Source organism: Mytilus trossulus, chromosome 1 (assembly GCF_036588685.1).
Source record: "Mytilus trossulus isolate FHL-02 chromosome 1, PNRI_Mtr1.1.1.hap1, whole genome shotgun sequence".
Lineage (NCBI taxonomy): Eukaryota > Metazoa > Mollusca > Bivalvia > Mytilida > Mytilidae > Mytilus > Mytilus trossulus.
Genome location: NC_086373.1, coordinates 93653342 through 93677397, shown reverse-complemented (window position 1 = coordinate 93677397; position 24056 = coordinate 93653342). Strand labels below are relative to the sequence as shown.

Here is a 24056-nt window from a genome sequence, read left to right as displayed (position 1 = left end):
CAAAGGCAAAACAAAAATTTTAAGTTCATTAGACCACATTCATTCTGTGTGAGAAACCTATGCTGTGTCAACTATTTAATCACAATCCAAATTTAGAGCTGAATCCAGTTTGAATGTTGTGTCCATACTTGCCCCAACCGTTCAGGGTTCAACCTCTGCGGTTGTATAAAGCTGCGCCCTGCGGAGCATCTGGTTTTTAATTGCATGTATCTATGAAACAAGAAAATTCTGAATGATTTGTTTTTATTTAGTACTTTAACTTGTCTTCGACGTTTGGACAAGTTCATTTTCCATTTTTCTATGGGATGATGCATTTTACAGAAAGATTACAAATAGGGGAAACAAACTTATTGTGTAACAGATTTTAAACACGGGTTTCGTTCGGCAAAATTATTTGCCCAAACGACATTTCAAGGTCAGTTATCACTGATTTTTTTATTTTTACATACATAAATTGGAAGTTTTATTTCACAACAGAAAGTGATATCAATTCTGTTAGTGTTTAATGCATTTCATTTCAATAAAAAAGATTTTTTTTTTTTTTCTCAGGGATTATGTGTTTGTTAGGGTCGGCAGGAATAAAAAAGCATGAAAAGTCAATTTTATTTTGCAAAAGCAAAATAGGGTTGCCGGATCCATAAACCAAAAAATTAAAAAAAAAACGTGGTCAATGTTAAACCTTTACGAGTGTACATCAGGTGGTCATTGAAATTAATAAGCATAAATAGCAAGAGTCATTGTTTTTAAAAATCACCCTGAATGCTATTTGACACTATCTGTTGACAACATTTGAAATCTATTCAATAATTAACACCTTTGAGAGAGAATGGTCATGTTTTACAACAATTACCCCTCTGACATTTCCATGACCTTTAGGCTTAAAAAAAAACAAGGGAGATAAATCAATATGGCACCATATGAACTCCAAAGAAGCTGTTTTAAGATTTATTTAGACAATAACCCAAAGTGAATATGATATAATAACAAATAAAGAATGCATTCATTGATTCCAGAAAAATATACATTGTACTTTCCAATTATCTGTAACCTTTAAAAAAATATACAATTAACTGGTATGGGATTAAGCGATGTCAACTGTACAAGCATTGGCACCTAATGTTTCCTTAAAATGCTATGTTCCATGTACCTTGAAAATTTGCATTTTACTATCAAATTATTTTCAAATTATTCACAGGTGATGCAAATCTCTGTGGCAACAGTTAATTGTATTACAGTCCTTTAATTCCAGATTCTAGGGTTTGTGTCTTTCCATATTATCCATTGTTTTTCAGATGTAGCAGAAGATGAGTGATAATGAAAATATAGGAAGTTCAGTGGACGGTGTACTGGAAGATCAGACAAACAATGCCAGGGGAGATCATTCAGAAGAAACAGCTCATTCTACAAATTTACCAGAGAAATTAGATGAAATTTTAGTAAATCTAAATATTTCAGAAGCAGAGGCTGTTTGTGTAAAAAATGATGAGTTATCTGAGGGGATTTATGATAAAACGGACACATCTCAGGTTTCAGATAATGATGAAGAGGGAGATGGGATAAGTGTTGATGTTTTGACAAAGGGAGATAAGTCAGATGATGTTTTGACAAGGGGAGACAAGTCAGATGATGTTAATATTGAAAGTACTAAGATTTTACCAAAAGACTTGACAGATGATGCTGAAAGAGAAAATGTTGAAAAGAAAATAGAAAAAGATGAACCTGAAACATCTACTGGAACTACAGTAGATCAAAATTTATGTGATACTGAAAGCCTTTCAGAGGAAACTGAGAAAATGAGCCTAGTTGATTCAGCTGTTAGTGTAGAAATCACAAGTAACACATGTGATGATAGCATTGAAGCAGAAGGAAAGGTTGAGAAAGAGGTGCCCTCTGAAACAAGTAATACAAAACAAAGTGAGGAAGTACCATCGGAAACAAGTAATACAAAACAAAGTGAGGAAGTGCCATCTGAAACGAGTAGTACAAAACAAAGTGAGGAAGTGCCCTCTGAAACGAGTAGTACAAAACAAAGTGAGGAAGTGCCCTCTGAAACAAGAAGTACAAAACAAAGTGAGGAAGTGCCCTCGGAAACAAGTAATACAAACCAAAATGCTGAAGTGACCTCTGACACAAGTAATACAAACCAAAATGCTGAAGTGACCTCTGACACAAGTAATACAAATCAAAGTGAGCAAGTGCCAATTATAACAAGTAGTACAAAGGCTAGTCAAGATGTCACTCCCAATACAACTGAAACAGATGAAAAGAAAGAAATATTAAAAGAAAAGGGTATCGATGACAAAGCAGCAAAGAAAAACGAATCATCGAAAAAGTCATCTTCTGATGATTCTTTAAGTAAAAAAGTTGAAAAGAAAGAAAACAAAAGTGTATCTAAGAAACCTGATGAATATTCATATGCTAGAGATTCACCGTCTCGAAGTCAGTCAAGTAAAGACAGTTTAAGGAGTAAAACAGACAGCCGTAGTAGTACTGGTGGAAGGGGGGATGGTAGAGGTTACAAAAAGGAGGAAGAAAAATATGACCAAAGGAAGAAAATAAGTGATGATAGAGGAAAACGTTCTGAAGAAAAAGATTCCAAAAGATATTCAGACAGACGAGAGAGGGAAAGAAACAACAGGGATGATAAGGCTAAGAGATTTGAAGATGAAAGAAGGAAAGATGACAGAAATGGGAAAAGAGGAAGTGGTGATTCCAAGACAAAGTATGTGTATTAGATTGCATAATTAATATGGCATAAATGCATTTTACTTCTATTGTAATGTTGTTAAATACTGTAAACCAACTAATTTTCGCGAGCGATTTATTTTCACGACTTTCGCGAGTAGAAAAATATCGCGAAGTTAAATCGTCGCGAATATGTAAAACTTGGACCTTTCATTATTTAACAACATCAAGTTAATTAGAAAATCGCGAAATTTAATTGCCGCGAAATGGACTCGAAAGGGCGAAATGCGAAATAAAGTATCCGCGAAAATAAGTTGGTTTACAGTATTAAAAAATTGAAAATGTACATGTTTTTAAAATTTACCTATATCTACAGTATCAAGGTCCTTTTTCTAAAATATATTTTTACAGGTTTTACATTTAGATTGAAAACCATCTTTTAAAAGAAAGATGTTTAACTGAACTTTTTTGCTAAATGGTTTATATACATTAAAAAGAATCAGATTAAAGCCAATTTTCTATTTATATAGGTGTAAAACATTTTGTGACAAAAAATGAAACATGTAAATTTAGATTTGATTATGTTTAACTTATCTGTAACTTTTGAATGTTTAATTCGCATTATTTTTTTCAAATGTAGGTCCAGTGATGGGAAGAGTACAAAAGAAAGCAATACAAAGCCATTGAAAGACAATGATAGGTAGCTATTTTACTTATAAACAAAAGACTTTTTATGATTAACAATGATCAATGATAACAATCTAACAACTGACACTAAAAAAATGATATCACTAAGAAACATTTCAGTGCTTCAAATTTTTAATTTCATGTAGTTTTGACTTTTAAAATATATGCATCTGAGATAGATACAGGTAAAAGATGTCTACTTCAAATATATATTTAAGTGAAAATTATTATCGTAATTTCACTGGAGCATTCAATTGAAAAATCATTACCTTTTGTAGACCTGACATCAGGTTTTAAAATGTTGCTAATTTTAAAGCATGTACTACACTATTTTTTCAGTGGAAAGAAGTCTGCAACTTTACCAGACCTGAAATCTAAGCATGTGAAGTCTGCATCAGATCTTGAGGCACAGTGGCAGAAAGAAGAAGACCAGAAAAGACAAAAAGAAGAGGAAGAAAAGAAAAAGGAAGAAGAAAAAAGAAAAGAAGAGGAAGAGTTAAAGCAGAAAGAAGAAGAAAAGAAGGTTTGATTTTATTTTATAAAACATAAATAATCGGACTAAACCAACAGTTCAGAGTAAGTTTGAATGAGATATTTCTTTGGTAATTAGCTAACTGATCATAAACGGAGTAAATACATTGAATTCAAGTTGAGAAAGCTATGTTTGATATTCCAGTTTTGTTTTCCAGTTTGTAAACTTATATGCTACATGCCCTTTGGGGAAAATGTAGTATTGCACTGAGTCAGGCAGAATGTTTTCATGAAACATTAATGTATTCTAACAATCTTAAACAGCAAAACAAGTTAAAACAATCCAAAAACATGTTGTTACTAAGTGTAGTTGTATACATAATCTTCATGTTTATGATCTCTCGAAAGAAAAGTGCTGGACACTGTGAGTTGTCTTGTCCTTAATTACTCTTCAAATAAAAATACCGAAGATAGTTCATAGTTGAAACAAACTCAACTACAGTAACTTTCAAAGTATAATATTTTCTAGAGAATAAGAGCTACAAAGAATGAATAAAAAGGAGGTTAGGGGTAGATTTCACTGAGACAACAATCTAGCTTTTCAAGCAAACAAAAAGGTGATCTAGAGGTCAGCATACATCTTTATTTACAAACAATGTTAATATCATATGTCATGTATATATCTTGAATCCATTGTAGAGAAAGGAGGAGGAGGACGCAAGAAAATTATTGGAAGATGAAAAGGTGTGTTAAGCTAAATGCTGTCTCTGTCATAAAATGAAATAGATGAGTTTTTTATTGTTCTGAAAATATTAGAACCTATCAAACAATTATAAAAAAATTTCCAATGACTTTCAACTGTTCCTGATTGTTCCAATGGTTCATATTTTGAGGTTTAAATAGACTTTAAAAAAATATCATTAAAAAAAAAGTAATCCTTGATATCTGACTGCAAGGTCAAGCTAATGTAAGGTTAACCATGAAAAAATAATACAAAGTTTGTGTTCTCTCTTTCAGAAATCTCTTAGTGACTTCATAAAAGAAAACAAAGAAAAACAAGATGTGAAGGACAAATTAAGAGAGAAAAATGCATCAATAGGAGGTAACTAATTTGTCTTGGTTTCACTGTAAGAATTGTTTTTATATATTCCAACCTTAACAAAGCCACTTACTTGTCATTGTAAGGCAATACAGTACATTCCGGTTATTTGCATAGCCCATTTGTCAGACGAAATTATGCAGTAAAGCGGAGTATGCTTATATCCGAAATGACAAATTACGGAGTCAAATGACATCGATAGTGCAGATCAGCAAAGAAGAAAGATGTACGTCCATAGTCCACTTACAACATAATGAATGCTTATTTATTCTAATAAAAGTTATTTGTCTACTGTCATACATTTTATTTCATTGTGTTACATAATTCTTTCAATAAAGTTTATAAACACATTTTGTTTTTGTTTATTTATGTACCGACTTTTCCTTTACCTGAGATACGATAATAAAATTGTTCTAAAAATAGATTTGTTTCTATGACCCGGATGTACAAATTTACGCTTTGTTTAAAACAAACTGTTTAACAATACTACACAGTTTATAATCATTGTAAACAATAATTGTGTAATGAACTGCCTTTGATATTCAGTATTTACCAATTACACAGTGATGTGACACTGTTACTTTAACACCGCTAGTTTCGTTTATGCAAAGCAGTTAACAGGTGATGGGGCCATGCACGGGTTATTTGCTGGACACGAGTGTTGAAAGTGAGAAAATATAATAATCAGAAGTTAATTTTCTTTTTAGAAAAATATTAAAAAGGAAAGATTGATGTATAAAATTCTTCAACCATATATAAATGCCCTGTAATATTTAACATAAATGTAGATCACCCAAGCTGAATTACGAAATTACACATTGGATAATGATCGATAATTAGCAGGCGTTAATGTTTTAAAAATTCACCCAAAATATAATCTATGAACAATGTTTGAAATCCAATCAATAATTAACACCTTTTGAGATAGAAGATCATAGAATGGTTGTGTTTTTACAACTATCAGCTGATTGACATTTTTATGACCTCGAGGCTTAAAATAGAATATGGGAAACTTTACCTGTGTACACATCGAGGCCTTCTCTATAATCATATAAACACGAAAGATACTGTTTTAAAACTTTATTTGAATAACACACAAGTAAATGTGAAATAATAATGAAAATTATGATGCATTCAAGAAAAATATACTTACCAAATTGCCGTTTCCGGTAAAAAATCTCGTCAGTTTTAACTGAGCATATCTAGCTGGCGATTATTTTCTATGCAATAAACCGAAATGCCACTTGTAAGGCTATGCATATAACCGGACAATTTAACATTAGGTGAATGGGAAATGGTTTTGTGCAGGAGAAAAGTATGCAATTAACCGAATTATGCTATTAAGCGGTATGCAATTAAGTGGAATCGACTGTACTAATAAACTGAAACACTTATAACTTATCTCATATTGTAATGTTAACAACATCATATTTTACGTGTATATTGCTAGTTTAGTTTGAAAATATTTATTTATAGTGCATTAGGAAACAAGTTATTGCAACTTATATTATTCTCTTTCCACTTTGCGGGTGCGAGTGCTGCCTTGTAGTGGCATAAGCCTGCTCTTTTGGAAATCTACATGGGTGTCTTTTACAGGCAAGAGATATGGCTCTCTCTTAACATGAGTCAGCCATTTATCGCCCCCCTTCCAACGAACTATCTTCGTTTCTCAAGACAATATCGCAAATGGTGTCAAGGGAGAGCTGAAAATTCAGTCCCTGAAACTTTCACTCTGGAATGGGGATCAAACCAGGAACCTTTGTGTTAGTAGACCAATGCACTAACCACTACACCACAGATTACCAAACAATATAGCAGCATATGGTTGATTACTGTGATTATTGATAACTGCTTTGTACTGATATGAAATATACATCAAAATAGTTCAATTTTAATGTTTAAAGCTGTCACAGAAAGAATTTAATCATAAGCTACATAATTATGTCATATTTTTAGATTCTCACTCTATGTGGATTAATAAAATTTATTCAGAAAATTATACAAAAAAAACATTTTACTAAAATTTTATTGACATATTCTCATGATTATAGAAAACCGACCAGATGAAGCTTTCTTCAGGAAACTTGATTCAAATTTAAAGAAGAATACAGCATTTGTCAAGAAACTGGTTTGTATAGTTTATATTGATTAAAAGATCGCATTATGGTTGAAAAGTTCTATGATGTGAACAAAAATGAAGAACAGGTCAAATATATAGACATGTATAAAAGAGGGATGAAAGATACCAGAGGGACAGTCAAACTCATAAATCAAAAAATAAACTGACAATGCCACAGCTAAGAATGAAAAAAACAGACATACAAAAGTACACATGACACAACATAGAAAACTAAAGAATAAGCAACACGAACCCCACAAAAAACTGGGGATGATCTCAGGTGCTCCGGAAGGGTAAGCAGATCCTGCTCCACATGTGGCAGCTGTGGCAAAATATAAAGACTTACTGATGTGAGTTTCTTAGATATTCAAGTCTGTTTTGAGGAAAAGTAAGGCAATGCATAGCTGTGCATGTGTTGTTATGCCTAACAACTTTGCATTGCATTTTTTTTTATGTTTTTGAAAAAGGGATCGCAGATTCAAGTTTTTTTATATTTTTTAATGACCTTTTATATTTGCTTTTTTCTACTGGCCAGAGTATTAAAAATAAATCACTGTTGAAATGTTGTTGGAATACATTCTATAAAACAGAAACCTGATCATTTTTGACAAGTTCATTTTACCAAGTTTCATATTTCTCCAATCAAAAGTTATAATATGATGTTTATATTTCCAGAGAAATCTTACTGAAGGTCAGAAAGACAGTCTAGTGAAAGACTTTGAAGCATTGAACTTGAGTAAATATGTGGGAGAAGTTGTAAGTATCAATACATTGTGTATATGGTAATATACATGACAACAAATATTTATAACAGAAAATTTGGTTTGAAAGCCTTAAAAAAATTATACCTGAATAAACTGATCAAAGGAAAAATTTGATGTATTCAAAAGTTAACTGTGAAAAAAATTATAATGTACCCCATAGACAACAGTCTTTCACAGAATTGGTTTTGTATGAATAAGTTATTGTCTTGTAGTGTTATACTTCTGTCTTCTCCTTTTAATACTTCCCTGTTAATAATTTAAAAGGATTGCAGAAGGATAGATATAAAGACATTATGTATCACTTCTCATATGAGAAAAATTGTAAGGGTTCCACGGAACCCAGTGTCTCGCCTACTTTTGTTGTAAATCGCAGGCTCAACCAAAATGAGGAAAAAAATCAATAAAAATATTCCTCTTGATACTATCTTATGATTGTAAGAAGCTTCTGTCCAAGTTTGGTAAAAATCTAGGATAGTTAATGAATCTAATCAATGTTTTGAAAACTTTAACTGCAGACAGTATGTAATGTTAATTGGAAGAAAATCTAAGTCCATTTAAAAGTAAAATACAGAAAAAATGGAGTTATCTTTTTACAAAATTTACTTCTGGATACTATCTTATGATCATAAACAAGCTTCTGTCCAAGTTTGGTAGAAATCCTGTATAGTTTAAGAAAGTTATTACAGCTAATTTCCTAATGCATGTAAAACAACACTTTGGTTGGCTTGCTTGCTTTGTTTGTATAATTGTTTATACACGCTTTGTAAATAAGATTGACATCTTTAAACAATATATATGAGCATAGTTTAACCTATATATATAATATTTGAATTTAATTGGGTGTTATCCTAATGATTGTACAATATAAAATCAAAGCAAGCAAGCTAACTTAAGTCTTGCTCTGCATGCTTAAGAAAATTAGCTGTAAAATTTCAAAAACTTTAACCACAGAGTGAATATTTGTGGACGCCGCCCACAATGACACCGACGACGACGGAATGTAGGATCGCTTAGTCTCGCTTTTTCGACTAAAGTCAAGGCTCGACAAAAAACAACTTTAAATGAATCATTTGTGACTTAAGAAAAACACTTGTGTTAGTGCCTTAAAATTCATCATTCGTACAGTGCTTATTTCCTAATGTCATAATAAAGTTCAATGAAATGTTTGTATAATATACTGTTGTGATGTTTTACAGGCAGCGGCCATTACAGAAGCTAAATTAAAGATGTCTGACATTCCATGTGCTGTACTGATATGTAGTTTGATGTATCAAAGATATACAGACTTCCCTATTGCTCTCATGGAAAACTGGCAGAAATATTTACTACATAAAAAAGATGAAAAGGTAAGTTTATTTCCTAAACATGCAATTTTTTTACTGGAATATCTTGTAAAGTAAGTAATTATAGTATATCTTTCCTTACATATTTTAATAATGTATTGGAAATGACTTGGTGTCAAAATTTTTAGAAAAAGGAGATCTTTTCTGCATCCTCTGTCCTAAGCTGAAACTCAACTTCCTTTATCTATTGCAGTTATTTTTGATAATATCTTTACTCTTAAAGAAACTTTGTACAAGGAACCTTGTAAGCCATATTTGAGTTAAAACCTGTTTATGATGAATTAAGTATTTTTTTGGGCAGGAATTTGCCCCAAAGTGGGTCATCAGGTGCAAAAAGCATAAATTTTGCCGATTTTTCATCCCTTTTCTTGACCCAGAAGACCCAGGGTTGCTGGTTAAGGTATCCAGCTGTAGCCTGCGTGTAGAGTGGACCCTAGTGAACAAATTGACCCCAACAGTTGTTAGGTCGGAGTGAATCTGGTCTTGGTTCAGCAGTCTACAGAAGGTAATTTGGACCCAAAATAACGAATTTCATGATTTTTGCCGATTTTTGACTTCAAACGGACTCAAAACCGGAAGTAGTTGTTTCCTATGCGTATTTCAATAATAATAATGATCAGTAGTTATATGGCCTTGAGTTTGCACTATCTTTGCCAGTTTTATGCCTCTGAACTTCTTGTGTAAGATACAGATGTGAAGCCTCCCCCTCCAGAAAACCGAGTTTTAGCCAATTTCAATTTTCCAAGTCCGTATTTGTGCTCAAAATGCTACTTATACATGAGAAACGTGAATATAGATAGCCTCAGGTTGACGGAACATGCATAACTTAAAATAAGTATCATAAAGTGGACTTCTAAAAGTATGTGGTGCCATTGGAGCCAAATGACGGTTATTAGGGTCCGCCCATCAAAATACCATCACCGCATGGTAAGGGTTAACAAATTGAATTTCTTAGTATTCTAAATAAAGGGAATGTGGCGATTTTCCATCTTTAACGCCATGTGAGCATGCCTGATCTATTAATATTTGCCAAATTTACTTCTTGCTTGGCTTATTTCTAATATATCTAAAGATTTATTTTAAAACATCAAAGCAAAAGGTATAAAATTTAGATCCCAAGTAAATTGAAGTTATCCTTGATGTAAATGAAAATGTATCAAAATTTGCTGTTATCATCTACTTAAGGTGGTACCCAACACTTTCACTAAAATTAACTTGAACTAACCGTTTTGTCAGAAAAATTACACTGGTTATATAGCAGTTTGACAAACACCAATTTTGATCATTGAGAAGCTTAATATTCCTTTTACAACACAACATTTTTTAAATGTTTAGCTGACTTTACAGAGTTATCTCCCTGTAGTGCTAGGTACCACCTTAAAAAAGTTTTCTTTGTGTTTTATATTATTAAAATTTCAAGCCCTTAATTTAATAGATACTTAATGGTATAGTACTTATTGAACGTAAGCATGGTAAAGTAAGTAAATTGCATGCATGTTGATAATTATTTTCATTTTGTATTATTATACCCATTTGTGTGTGTCATATTCATAACCATCATCCTTAAATGGTAAATCTTTTTGCAGATAGCATCAAATAATGGTTCTTGAATTTTTAAATATAATTTAGATTTAAAATATTCTAAAACAGTTTACATTTTTCAAGCAATTGAAAATTTCGTGTTTCATTGAATTTTGAATTACAGTGTATATTTCTCCACTCTTCTAAAGTATGGTGGTTTGATTAAAGTCTGTAGTAAAGATCATTGAGCGATTTCAGTCTCTTTAGTTTGAATTTAACTATTTCTTTGTAGTTTTGAAAGTTAAAAGTGTTTGTTCTTTGTTGTTATGAAATGGATTAAAATTTTTTATATGTGGTGGTGGATAAATAAAAGAAATATAGCATTTGCATAAAGATAAGATTCAAATGATGGTATACTCTTATGATTATATTCTTATCAAGGAATGATGCAAAAATAAACCTGTAACAAAAATATTCCATATAAGATATGCCTTGTCTTGTTTTTAAAAAAAAATGGTTACCAAATCAGAAATTAAATTGCATAATGGGAGCATCACTTTTAAAAAAAATTCTGAATGGTCTAAATATCATTTAGGAGGCTGCGTAAACTGCCCAACACGATTTACAAGGATCAAAAGTTTTTTTGCATCATACAAATTGCATACCCGATTAGCAACAAACATATATAGAGTTGAAATAATATTCTTGGCTTTATTTTATGTTTATATGTTTGATTACAGATCAGCAATCCAAGTAAATACAGGGTTGATCTGAGGTTCTTTGCCGAGTTAGTATCTGTAGGTGTTATCAAACACAGAGAAGGTTTGGGACTGTTAGCAAATCAACTAGGACTACTCATGAATAATGACAAAGAGGGACATAATAACCTGTCTATAGTGACCAGCTTCTGTAAACATTGTGGTGAAGATTATGCTGGTCTGATTCCAAGGAAGTTCAGGTAAATATTCATCTTAGTTTTTGACATTATTAAACACATCTGATACAAATTTTACATGATGAAAAAGCTTCAAAATACTCAAAAGTGTTGGCATTTAAGAAATGTTAAAACTGAGGTAAACATTTTGAAATATTTTCTAAGTATTTGACATGGATTTTTTCACCTCTTGCACAAAATTTCTGCATCTTCTTGTTCATTAAAGTAAAAAACTTCAAAAGTGATACAGAATATCCCAAATTTTACCAACACAGCTTGTTTGATAAGAATGTAGCCTAATTTATATTATACCTATTATCAGAGAAAATAATATTAGGGATGCCGTACCATGTATATTGAGACAATGTAAAATTTGATACACCTAACTTAAGTTAAGATCAATTTTGCATATATCATTCATAACTTTGGAATTTATACTTGCAGACTTCTGTCAGAGAAATATGGAGGAAACATTCCCAAAAGATCTGTAAGTACTTAATTAAACATCAAAGTGAAACTGGTTTGTAACTTTAAATTTGTGTAGAAATATTTTCAGACACATTTGTTATGAATGCTTATGTATGTTTTGAAACCTTTAAGACAGAATATAAGTTTTATATTGTTTAGATTTGACAGTTTGAAGTCCTCTGGATTAGATTTCTTCTTAAGGAAGCAAGTTCAATTTTAAGTGTACATTATTATATAAAGCATCTTTTGAATACTATAATTGATATATAATAAGGATAAAGTTGTTTGACATTACTTCATAGAATTTTCTCATTTCAGATGCTGACACCAGAAAGACAAAAAGCTTGTAGAAATTTGTTTGGAGATTATTACCAATCTCTCTGTAAACATTTAATTAAAGATCATAAAGAACTGAAGTCAGTGGAAAGACAAAACAGGAAAATCCTTCACACAAAAGGGGAGATAAGTCAAGATAGAAAGGAACATTATGATGCATTACTGACTGGTTACCAGAAACTGTTTACCAACACTTCAGTATTTGCTGTAAGTATTTGATGCAGCTTTAGTCAAACGTATTTTGTTGCTTTGGTTATAATGGGTATTTCAAATTCATTGCAAGTCTTATTACAATTATTTTCTTTAAATTCTGCATAATTTTTATCATGTGAATTTCTCATTTATTATGAGATATATGATAATACTATTTAGTATATGGGATCCTTGCTAGGTCAACATGTCCATCAGACGGGATTCACCTGACCTCAACCTTTTTGGTCTGACATAAACAAAACTAAATAACAGGAGAAGGAAAGATCATTGTCATGTTTGTGGTTATCTCCCATAAAACTATTAGCTCGCATTAAATTTTCAAATACCTGATTTACAAATAATAATAGGAGCTGTGGTAAGTAAAAGTTACTGACTAGTTACAAGATAATATAGATATGGCACAAGTTTTTTGTAGTTATAAGGTTTTGAATGGAGAACGGAGAATAGTTTTAATTGAATAATAATGTTATTTTCATTCAGGATTTGTTGGATGAAGATTTGCCAGATTTACCTGAAGAAGGTAACTAACTATAAGTTGTATTTATACCCCCGCTTTAAAAAAGGGGGGTATACTGTTTTACCTCTGTCTGTCCGTCAGTCCGTCAGTCCGTCTGTCAGTCCGTCCCATGAAACTTTCGTCACATTTTTCTCAGGAACTACAATACAGGGATTTCTGAAATTTAATTTCAGGGTTTATCTAAGTCACCTATACTGTGTGATGCGTTTTCAGATTGATCGCTTGGCAACTTCCTGTTTACCGAACACTTGTATGATTTTACACATGATAGCCAAGTTGAAAATTTTCGTCACATTTTTCTCAGGAACTACAATACAAGGATTTCTGAAATTTGGTTAAAGGGTTTATCTAAGTCAGCTATACCGTGTGATGCGTTTTCAGATTGATCACTTGACAACTTCCTGTTTACCGAACACTTGTATGATTTTACACATGATAGCCAAGTTGAAAATTTTCGTAACATTTTTCTCAGAAACTACAATACAAGGATTTCTGAAATTTGGTTTCAGGGTTTATCTAAGTCAGCTTTACCGTGTGATGCGTTTTCAGATTGATCACTTGACAACTTCCTGTTAACAGAACACTTGTATGATTTTACACATCATAGCCAAGTTGAAATTTTCGTCACATTTTTCTCAGGAACTACAATACAAGGATTTCTGAAATTTGGATTCAGGGTTTATCTAAGTCAGCTCTACCATGTGATGCGTTTTCAGATTGATCGCTTGACAACTTCCTGTTTACCGAACACTTGTATGATTTTACACATGATAGCCTAGTTGAAAATTTTCGTCACATTTTTCTCAGGAACTACAATACAAGGATTTCTGAAATTTGGTTAAAGGGTTTATCTAAGTCAGCTATACCGTGTGATGCGTTTTCAGATTGATCACTTAACAACTTCCTGTTTACCGAACACTTGTATGATTTTACACATGATAGCCAAGTTGAAAATTTTCGTCACATTTTTCTCAGAAACTACAATACAAGGATTTCTGAAATTTGGTTTCAGGGTTTATCTAAGTCAGCTTTACCGTGTGATGCGTTTTCAGATTGATCACTTGACAACTTCCTGTTAACAGAACACTTGTATGATTTTACACATCATAGCCAAGTTGAAATTTTCGTCACATTTTTCTCAGGAACTACAATACAAGGATTTCTGAAATTTGGATTCAGGGTTTATCTAAGTCAGCTCTACCATGTGATGCGTTTTCAGATTGATCGCTTGACAACTTTCTGTTTACCGAACACTTGTATGATTTTACACATGATAGCCTAGTTGAAAATTTTCGTCACATTTTTCTCAGGAACTACAATACAAGGATTTCTGAAATTTGGTTTCAGGATTTATATAAGTCAGCTATACCGTGTGATGCGTTTTCAGATTCATCACTTGACAACTTCCTGTTTACCGAACACTTGCATATTTTTACACTATTAATATTATCCACTTGCGGCGGGGGTATCATCAGTGAGCAGTAGCTCGCAGTTTCACTTGTTGTTTCTTATTGAAAGATAAGTCAGTTATTTGCTTACATTTATATTTTTATCTGTGTTATAGATATTTTTTTATTAAGATAGTTTTATCACATACTATATTTATAGCTAATTGTTTTCATTAAAGAGTTGAAAGTCATCATTTCTTTAAAGCTCAATTAACAAATTTAAACATGAAACTGAGGCTTCACATATAACATGTGTGTGGGATACTTTGTGTTTGATGTAAAACTGTATTTTTGTGTGTACAGATATGAAGAGAGATGATGAAAGTGGATTTGATATCTTTCACCCAGAGAAAGATGCTGAGGTAGGTTGGTTTAATATTCATTTGTTTAAACTTCTATTTTTCCATTTTTTTTATGTGTTGGTTCATAAGTGTTACTGCTTATCTTTAAACACTACTTTTATGAGTTGTAATTGGAATAGAAAATGTAAACAAATTGGGAATTTTAAAGGGAATTAACTCCAAGATTTATGAATTTGATTGTTTAGTGTTTTGAACAACTTATGAGGAACCAAAACAATATTCATTTAGATTTAATTGCTTTTGAGACCAATGACTAGGACAATTCACATAAAATGATATATATGTTTTGACTATGAATATTTATAAAAAAAATGATTGTTTATCTTCATGAAAAAGACTTTAAAACAACAGGGCAGTTGATTTCAAATACAATATAAATTATGTTCATAAGCTTATAATTTTGACATTGATTTTAGTTTCAGTACGTTGGTGACACCACTTTATTTGAAGATGAAGACTCCAGAGTATTTTATGAAAATCTACCTGATTTGAAAGCATTTATTCCTGGTGTGAGTATGGATACAATATATTATATACGTAAAGTAAAGGATATTCAAGTGCTATATTAACAGGTCGACATAATCTTGGCTTGGTTTGATTTTACAGTTAGAAATTTTAGAAAACAAAAGGTTAAATATTTCTTCTAAAAAACATGAATCTTTACAAATATACGAATATGTGGCAACCACATTCAAAGCTTTTTCATTTACAAACTTGAAACATATATAGACACTTAAAAAATGTTAAAACTACCTGTGTAAAGTATCTCTACTTTTCTTGATAAATGATATAAGGACTCTTACTGGTGATGTGTTTGATGAGTGCCTTCATCTGTGGTCATGTATGATCACTTCAGCTTAAGTAAAAAGATAGAGTCTCCTTTTAATCATTTGCAAAAAAAACACCAAAAAACACTTCTATTGGTATGGGATAGAAATTGGAAGGTACTCACTGAAGGTCTGTGGTTTATTTTAGGAACCTAGCTTTCATTCACTAAAAAAACTGGTTCTCCTGGTATTATTGTTAGTATGTATAGGAAATGGTGTTAATCATGTTATCAATATTGTCTTAATCTTCAGATTTGTTTCAAAGACAGTGAACAAGGGACCACTAAAGAACCAGGAGAAGAAGAAAACATTGGTAAATCTCAGTTATCTTAAATACACTACAGGAACACTTTGTTCTCATGTTTAGTATTTATACAGTTTTGTTGTGTTTTTCCTAAAAGGGGTGAAGGGTTAAAAGTCTCATTTTTCCTACTTGATTAAGTTTATCATGTTAACTGTCATTTGTATTATCCCGCTGCAGCGCAGGGGCATTGAGTGTTACATTTTCCTCATCAGAATTGCATTGTATGTGCAAAGTTTTATTGGTATTTTACCAATGTTACATTTTCAAGAAGAAATTTATAAATATTAAAATCTCCACAATAAATCAAAGGATTTAATGATTTTTTTTTCTGTTTACTCAGATGAGTTTGACCTAAAAATTGAAGATGTAGAGAGAGAAATGGAAACAGAACAACAGATTGCAGAAGTAGAGAGTAAGGAAGAACAAGAAGGAAAAGAGGAAGAATCCACAGATGTAGATCTTCTTTTACAGGAGGGAGAAGGTAAGTAAAGAAATAAAGGGTTGAAAAAGTGTGATTTTTTTCTTACATGTGTCTGTAAAATAATGACAATTATGAACTGAGATTTAATTGAAATGGGACAAGAAATGGTCTAATCGAACTTTAAATTTTAGGTTTTAAAATTGAATGTTCTTTTTCTGTTTGATAACAAACATTAAAGTCTTGTTGGTTAAAAATTGACTTAAATTGATTCTGAATTTTCATTACAGAGGAAGACACTGATACAGGAAGTTTGATGAAAATGCAGTTTGATGCTTATGTACAGTCCCTTCCTAACTGTGTCAACAGGGAGCTAATAGATAAAGTAAGTTTGGGATACAGTCTTGCCCTATCTGAGTTACCAGGGAATAGAAAGGTCCAGTCACCCCAAAATCTGTAAACAGGGAATCAGTATAGCATACAATCCCTCCCCAAATTTGTTAACAAACTATCATTCTAGGAAACAGTATCTCATAAACCTGTTTACAGGGTTAAAAAATCTTTATCTTTTTATTTTTTTGAAGGAATCAAAAACTGTGGATTCATTTATTTTCAGATTGAAGAAAAATGTATTTACTTGGATACAACATTTCACTGTGTGCAAAAATTTCTGTACATGCCTATAGCTAATTTATACTTTGAATAATTTTAGTTCAGGGATTTGTTGATCATTTTAATTCATGGTTTGCATCAACCTATGAAGCTCATGAAAATTGATACCTTACCAATAATAATGAATCCATAGTAGGGATCAAAATCTTTATTAGCATTTTTGGTTATAATTTTATTAACACATTTTTCCATTTTTTTTTTCTAGGCTGCAATAGAATTTTGTATGAATTTCAACACAAAGATGAACAGAAAGAAATTAGTGAAAGCTCTTTTTACAGTACATAGAACAAGGTAAGATAGTTGTAAGTGCTATTTCAATGATTAAAACCAGTTGATTCTTTCATATTATCTCCTACCTAGCTCACAGTGTGATCAATGCCATCATTTTGAATCATCTCTAGTCTGTTTTCCTGTAACAATACTCACATCACTTGGTGTTAACTTGGTTACAATACTAGCATCCTTAGGTTTTCTTGTTTGGAAACCATTAGGATTGACTGCTTGCTGTATAGAGATATGGTCATCCCATTGCCCTCCTCTGACTAGCAGTAAAACCCTTGCCAAAGTTGGCTGTAAGGGTTGTATATTTTTTCAGCTATGTCTGGTCAAAACAGGGACATAAAATCTGATGTCTATTGAAGAAAGAGAGTGTCATGCTCTCTGCACAATGAGAACAGTTGCAACAACTCTTTGAGTGGTTTGTAGGCGGCCTGTTGCAAGGCTTACTATCTGAATCTATCCAATATGTTTTCATTTTCTAAATTTCCTGCCCATCATTTAGGTTAACCCCCTTTTGCAGGATTTACCTCATGTAATAATTGTTAAAATATTATAATCCTGACCATACTTAAAACATTTGCCACTGGACATAAAGCAAACAATAATCAATCTTGTTTTGAAATTTTGTGTAATTTTCCTGTCAACCAATGAACACTGACATCAAACAACAACACATAAGCAGTAGTCTCACTCTGGTTAAGTTTTCAGTCAACAATATTTGGTTTGTGCATTTTTATATGACTTTGATGTTCAACTGACATGTGCTATTTGACCTTGACATTATTTTCGTGTTCCAGTTGTTATGTAAAGTTTTAAATTTATCAGTTTGAAGAGATGCAATCAATTTGCAGCTAAAAAAAATGGCCAGATGGTATTGTGAAAAGGTAAACAAATAAGGTAAGAGAACATGTGCATCTGCCATTTGTCTCATGACAGGAATTCAGTGGAAGATATGATTTTTATTTTCAAATTTTCACACAAGATACACTTTTATGTGTCAACCATTCACTAATATTTTATTCTGGTAGCCTTTAATAAGTAATGATTAAGACTGTCTTTAATCTTTAGGTAATACTTTATATGATGCTTATTTCAGGTATGACCTGCTGTCTTTTTATGCCAGAATGGTTGCCACTCTGTTCCCCTGTATGCCTGATGTTGCTAATGATCTGGTGCAGCTACTTAAAGGAGACTTTAGATGGCATGTATGTATTATTGTGTGTTTTTTCTTTTTTTTCTTTCAGAATGCAGGAAAAGGCATCTAATTTTTCAAAATTTTCCAGACCCCCCTAGAATATTTTCATCGTCTTACGACGCTCACAGGCATACCTGTCAACCTCTGAAAATGAAAAGTCAGGTCATGACCTGCATTGAGAAAAAAAATCTCAGGTCATAACGCATACAACATTTTGCGGGCTCAATTGAAGAACAAAAATATGTTTACATATAATTTATATAGTCAATATGTATATAAAACAGTTAGAACATGTATACAAGTTTATTTCAGACTATTGTTATATTCCATAGTAGCAGACTTGGCATTCTTTAAAAGAACTGCACTTGGTTTCAGTTCATAGCAATGCAAATGTGTATTTATTTTACAAGAAAGAAGAGCACACAGTGTATCCTTATTAAGATCAGCCCTAAACTCTGTAGCTATTTTCTTTACTAAAGAAAATGCCCTCTCACTGTCTGCATTGCTGTTTGGCAAAACCAGTAATGTTTTAGCAAGTTTTGACAAAACAAAAAATCTTGGCTTGTTAAGAAAAATGTCAAAAAACAGTCATGCAACTTGGACATTTCTCCCCAAAATGTACCAATGTCAGTTTCAGGGGAAGTGCAAAGTGGAAGTTCATCTAATGGGGTCAACTGATAGTCACTGAACTCATCTTGTAGCTTGTTGAAAATATCGTTACGTAGCTCAGGTAAACAAGTCCTACATTTTGACTTTTGGTTACATTGAAAAAGACCGATAAAACCGAAGGTCGTATTACTTCTAAATACCGGAAACAATTCCGGTCAGAAATCCGGGTGAAACGGGTAATGTTAGAAATTCCCGGGACCCGCCGGGTAAAGAAAAACTCCCGGGTGAGAGGTGAAAATAACGGGTGTCACCCGCAAAAAACGGGTGAGTTGACAGGTATGCTCACAGGTGATATAACAGAATTCTAGAAATACTGATGATAATATTTGAAAATTTCGTTAGACCACACAATGCCAATGGGTAGGCAGGTCTGTAAAGGAGAATGTTTTAATTTGAGAAAGAGCAATTGAAAGTGAAGGATAAAATCCCTTGGAGCCGCAGAATTATTGTTTACCCTTCTAATTTTAGGTAAGGAAGAAGGATCAAATCAATATAGAATCCAAACTTAAAACTGTCAGATTTATTGGTAAGTATATTTTAAAATTTGACTACCCAAATTAAAACCAGCATATATACCAAAATTTGTCCATTATTAGTGAATATGCAAGTTACAGGCTGGTACAATGTATAAATTGAACAAAAGTTTTAAAGATATGAATAAGATAAGCTCCTGACACACTTTTACATAGTGTTGTCTTTTTAGTGGTATTTTTAACATTGCTGGTTAGCCTTTAAATCAGGTTCGACCTAACAATTTTTCTTGCACTAATTAAAAATTGGTATTTGTTCAATTTAAACATAATTATGTTTGCTGAACATGATTCAAACAAGAACATGCAATACTTTAATTTGTAGGTCAACAACTTTCAAAGTAAACAAAGTCTCTGGGGATACATGAGATTGAGGAGAGAAACAATTATTTATACATTTTTTTTCTGTAAAATTCTATTTTGAGAATCTTTCTCCAATTCAGGAGCACCTCAATTGATGAGTTATTATCCACTAAAATAAAAGATAATGTATCGGAACACTTAAAATGTGACATTTAGTATAGCCTCCTCAATCATGGTCATTTAACTTTGAAACTTTTGCTCAGTTTTCATGTATTAGTGTGTGATTAGGTCAGTTTATGGGGAACCAGTAGTGGTAGGTCAATGATACTGGGTATGCAGTTGTATTAACATTGGCACATCTCATTACCATGGATTTTTTTTACTCTCCCCGTCAGTTATGGTTTATGGACTTTGAAATTTTGCTTAGTTTACATGTATTAGTTTGTGTTTACGTTTGTTTAAAGATAACTACTTATGATAAGTCAATGGTATTTGGTATGCAGTTGTATTAGCATTGGCACATATCATTTCCATGAAGATTGTTTAGCCATGTACCTTCAGTCATAGTTCATTGACTTTGAATATTTGCTAAACTTACATGTTTTAAAAAAAAATAAATCAATATTTGCATTATAGAAATTACAAAAAAGCGAGACATATCTCAGTGATAACAGTTTATTATAACTTTTAGCAAATTGATTATTATTTTTGAAACTAAATAGCAATAGTTTATTTCAAGCGTTATCCAATTCTTACAAGTTTCTTTTATGGTAAAAATTATCTTTGTCTGGTGAAATATTTTTTATTTTATAAGTTTCACTTCAAATAAGTTCAATAACAATATCAGGATTGAAGAATATTGTGTCAAGAAACCATTTAACTTTAGGCATCGAACATTGTTCGAGCTTTTAGTATGCTTCAGAATGGAATGAAAGTGACCCAAGAACTTATTTTCAGGTGAAATGTGTGTGAATGTTTTGTATATTATTGAAGCAATTACAAATCTCCATTGCAAAGTGGAAAATTTTTGATCTGTTCTATCTTTGATAGACATCATTGAACATATGTATACCGGTCTCTAAAAACACCGCAAAGGACCTCCTTTGTGCACAAAGGAGCACAAAAGAGCACTAAGGACCCCAAAGAAGTTTGATAAGAGCACAAAGGACCTGAATTTCCTTTTAAAGCATAAAATTATTATAATTCCTGAAGAAAAATGTAAAAAAGTAAATTAATTTCAATAAAAATTGCGATTTTATAATGTACGATTTGGTGTTGTCACCGGTATCGGTTTGGAACCGACATCATATCCGGGCTATGCGATAGCTCATGTATGTGAAATTTTTATACCAGTTATAATATTATATAAACGGAGAGTATATTTTAATGATAAAAACGTCAATTAGTATGCTTAAAATTGTTTGTTGTAATAAAGAGACTTTACCAAAACTACGAAAATTATGTAAGTATTAGCGAGCACAAAGGACCACAAAGTAGTTTGATAAGTGCACAAAGGAACTGAAATTATTTATGAAATGGGGGAAGTGATTTCCAACGAAAAATTAATGATTTTTTTCACAGATAAAAACCCGTCTCGAGTTAAATTGGTATTAAAGTTGAAGATTTACGAACCGTGTTCTGTAATCGGTATATACGGATGTATTGAAAAATATTGAGAAAACACAAACATATGACATAAATAGACTGGACATGAAATCGAAAATAAATAAATAAATAAAGCGAACACTGTTTGTCAAGAACTTGCGACAAGTTTAGGATATCTTTACCTAGACCTTCATAAGACAGTTTCAATTTAGGTCTGAAATATGTCCGAGGAGGTAAACGGGCAGAAAGTCACAAATTTGATAGGACAAAAAGTTAAATATTTTTTTGATAATTGTTAAATATATTTTGAAATATTTTTATATTTTTTAACATATATTCAATTTCTAAGTTTAGGAGCTCATTAACCTTGATAAATGAAAATGTATTAATTTTTGAATCATGCAGAGAATATATATTTATTGGCAAAATGAAGCCATTTCAGCCTCGTTGACATTTTGTTTTCGTAACAATTATTTAATAATTATTGATATTTATTGAATAAATTAATAACAGAGTGTGTATTGAAATTTCTGAAAAAAATACGAATTGAAAAAATCAACCCAATTTTCCTACCATCAGAAAAAATCACATACTGTCCCCTTTGTGGCTTAGAAACGTTTTCTTTAAAGTAATTTGAGACTCACCAAGTAAGAACATTTCAGTACATACTTTGTTTTTATGGACAATAAATTGTTATAAAACAAAGTGTGTATTGAAATTAATTTCATGAAATATGAATTGACAAATCCAAATTAATTACCTACCTTTAGAATAATGGTCATACCGTTTTCCTTGTGCCTTTAGACACGTTTTCGTCATAGCAATAACTATTACCATACATAAAAAAACAAAACAAGCTGATGCTGAAATATGAGACCAGCTGAGAAAAATAACAGCAAAGCATCGGTATCCTTACATGATTTTCGTAGTTTTGGTAAAGTCTCTTGTCTTAAAAAAAAATTATAACAACAAAATAATTGAGGTTTTTATCAGTTATATCATATTAGAACTATTTTTAAAAAAATCACATACACAAGCTGTCACATAGCCTGGAGCCCGGATATAAAGTCGGTTCCAAAACCGATATCGGTGACAACACCAAATCGTACATTATAAAAATCGCAATTTTTATTGAAATTAATTTTTTTTTTTCACATTTTTCTTCAGGAATTATTATAATTTTATGCTATAAAATGAATTTCAGGTCCTTTGTTCTCTTAACAAAATTCTTTGGGGTCCTTAGTGCTCCTTAGTGCTCCTTTGCGGTGTTTTTAGAGACCCTATGTATACTGTGAATTCAGAAATTATTGTGAGGCTTTTGTTATTGCAAAAAAATGTGACACAGTTGTAAATGCAATAATTTCAACTTGCATTTTGAAATGTATTTATGAATTTAACTGAATTTTTCTCAAAATTGTAAAATTTGAAATTGTATTTAAGCTTAAAATGACAAAATAGCTATAATAAATGCACTCAATAATTTCTGAATTTACAGTAGCCAATGTATATGTTGCAATGGCAGGGCCAACCAGATTAACCCATTTTTCAGTACATTTATTCATATCACACTCCTTTCAGTGTGGTCACTACAAGAGGGTGATAAAATAAAGAATTCACATGAAGAAAAAAATGAGTGACACATTTATTGATGAATGCATGAAACACATGAGTTAATAATCAGTATTGTTCTGTCACCAATTGAATATTTTTTTTTATTTAGATTCAAATATAAGTTATTTTTTTTAATATGTTGATTTTTGAATAGATTTCTTTCTAGGCTAATATACCCTCATTGACAGCAATTTAAAATTGTAATCTTGGTAATACAGGAAAACTTCAATTTGTCTTAAGCATTTTACATATTGATTGGGAAAATGATGGTCTATTTTATTTCCTGTCATTATTTATATGACAGGAAATGAAACAGAAATCTAATCGTGTAGATAAATAGAAAAACATAAATATAATCTTTCTTGAATGGTTGATGATTTACATTATGGCCCAAGAGGAAAAAATAATTCTGGAACTATAAATGAATATAGAAAACATAAACTGAAAATACTGTTATTGTGGTTATAGTTTAATTGTATTCTCAATCATGAAGTCTTATTTGAAAATGCACCAAACTTTTAAAGAACAATGGTTTTAACATAAAGGTAATTTGGTATGGAGAGCTTTCAGAGCTTTAAATTTGGCTTAGAACTGATCATTTAATTGAAGTATTCAATTTTTTTACACAAGAAAATGTGCAGCGACATCTTGAAAGATAAAATAATTTGTTGATATT

General features: G+C 31.6%; 1 protein-coding gene across 5 annotated transcripts in view; it reads left to right on the top strand.

The window, feature by feature from the left end:
- The window catches only part of LOC134691203 (regulator of nonsense transcripts 2-like), a 64523-nt gene that overhangs the window by 13371 nt on the left and 27096 nt on the right, over positions 1–24056 (top strand). For 3 of the 5 annotated variants that reach the window (XM_063551538.1, XM_063551557.1, XM_063551547.1), the window contains exons 2-22: positions 1293–2722; positions 3326–3385; positions 3712–3895; positions 4543–4587; positions 4861–4945; positions 6994–7070; positions 7737–7817; positions 9022–9171; positions 10604–10645; positions 11430–11647; positions 12068–12110; positions 12410–12634; positions 13121–13160; positions 14909–14967; positions 15384–15476; positions 16047–16107; positions 16439–16579; positions 16807–16901; positions 17394–17479; positions 18564–18672; positions 19800–19857. In XM_063551538.1, the coding sequence (XP_063407608.1) occupies positions 1305–2722; positions 3326–3385; positions 3712–3895; positions 4543–4587; positions 4861–4945; positions 6994–7070; positions 7737–7817; positions 9022–9171; positions 10604–10645; positions 11430–11647; positions 12068–12110; positions 12410–12634; positions 13121–13160; positions 14909–14967; positions 15384–15476; positions 16047–16107; positions 16439–16579; positions 16807–16901; positions 17394–17479; positions 18564–18672; positions 19800–19857 (3370 nt within the window). In that variant the 5' untranslated portion in view covers positions 1293–1304. The remainder of the gene's footprint in view (positions 1–1292; positions 2723–3325; positions 3386–3711; positions 3896–4542; positions 4588–4860; positions 4946–6993; positions 7071–7736; positions 7818–9021; positions 9172–10603; positions 10646–11429; positions 11648–12067; positions 12111–12409; positions 12635–13120; positions 13161–14908; positions 14968–15383; positions 15477–16046; positions 16108–16438; positions 16580–16806; positions 16902–17393; positions 17480–18563; positions 18673–19799; positions 19858–24056) is intronic. The other 2 variants (XM_063551565.1, XM_063551576.1) reach the window with 2 other exon arrangements.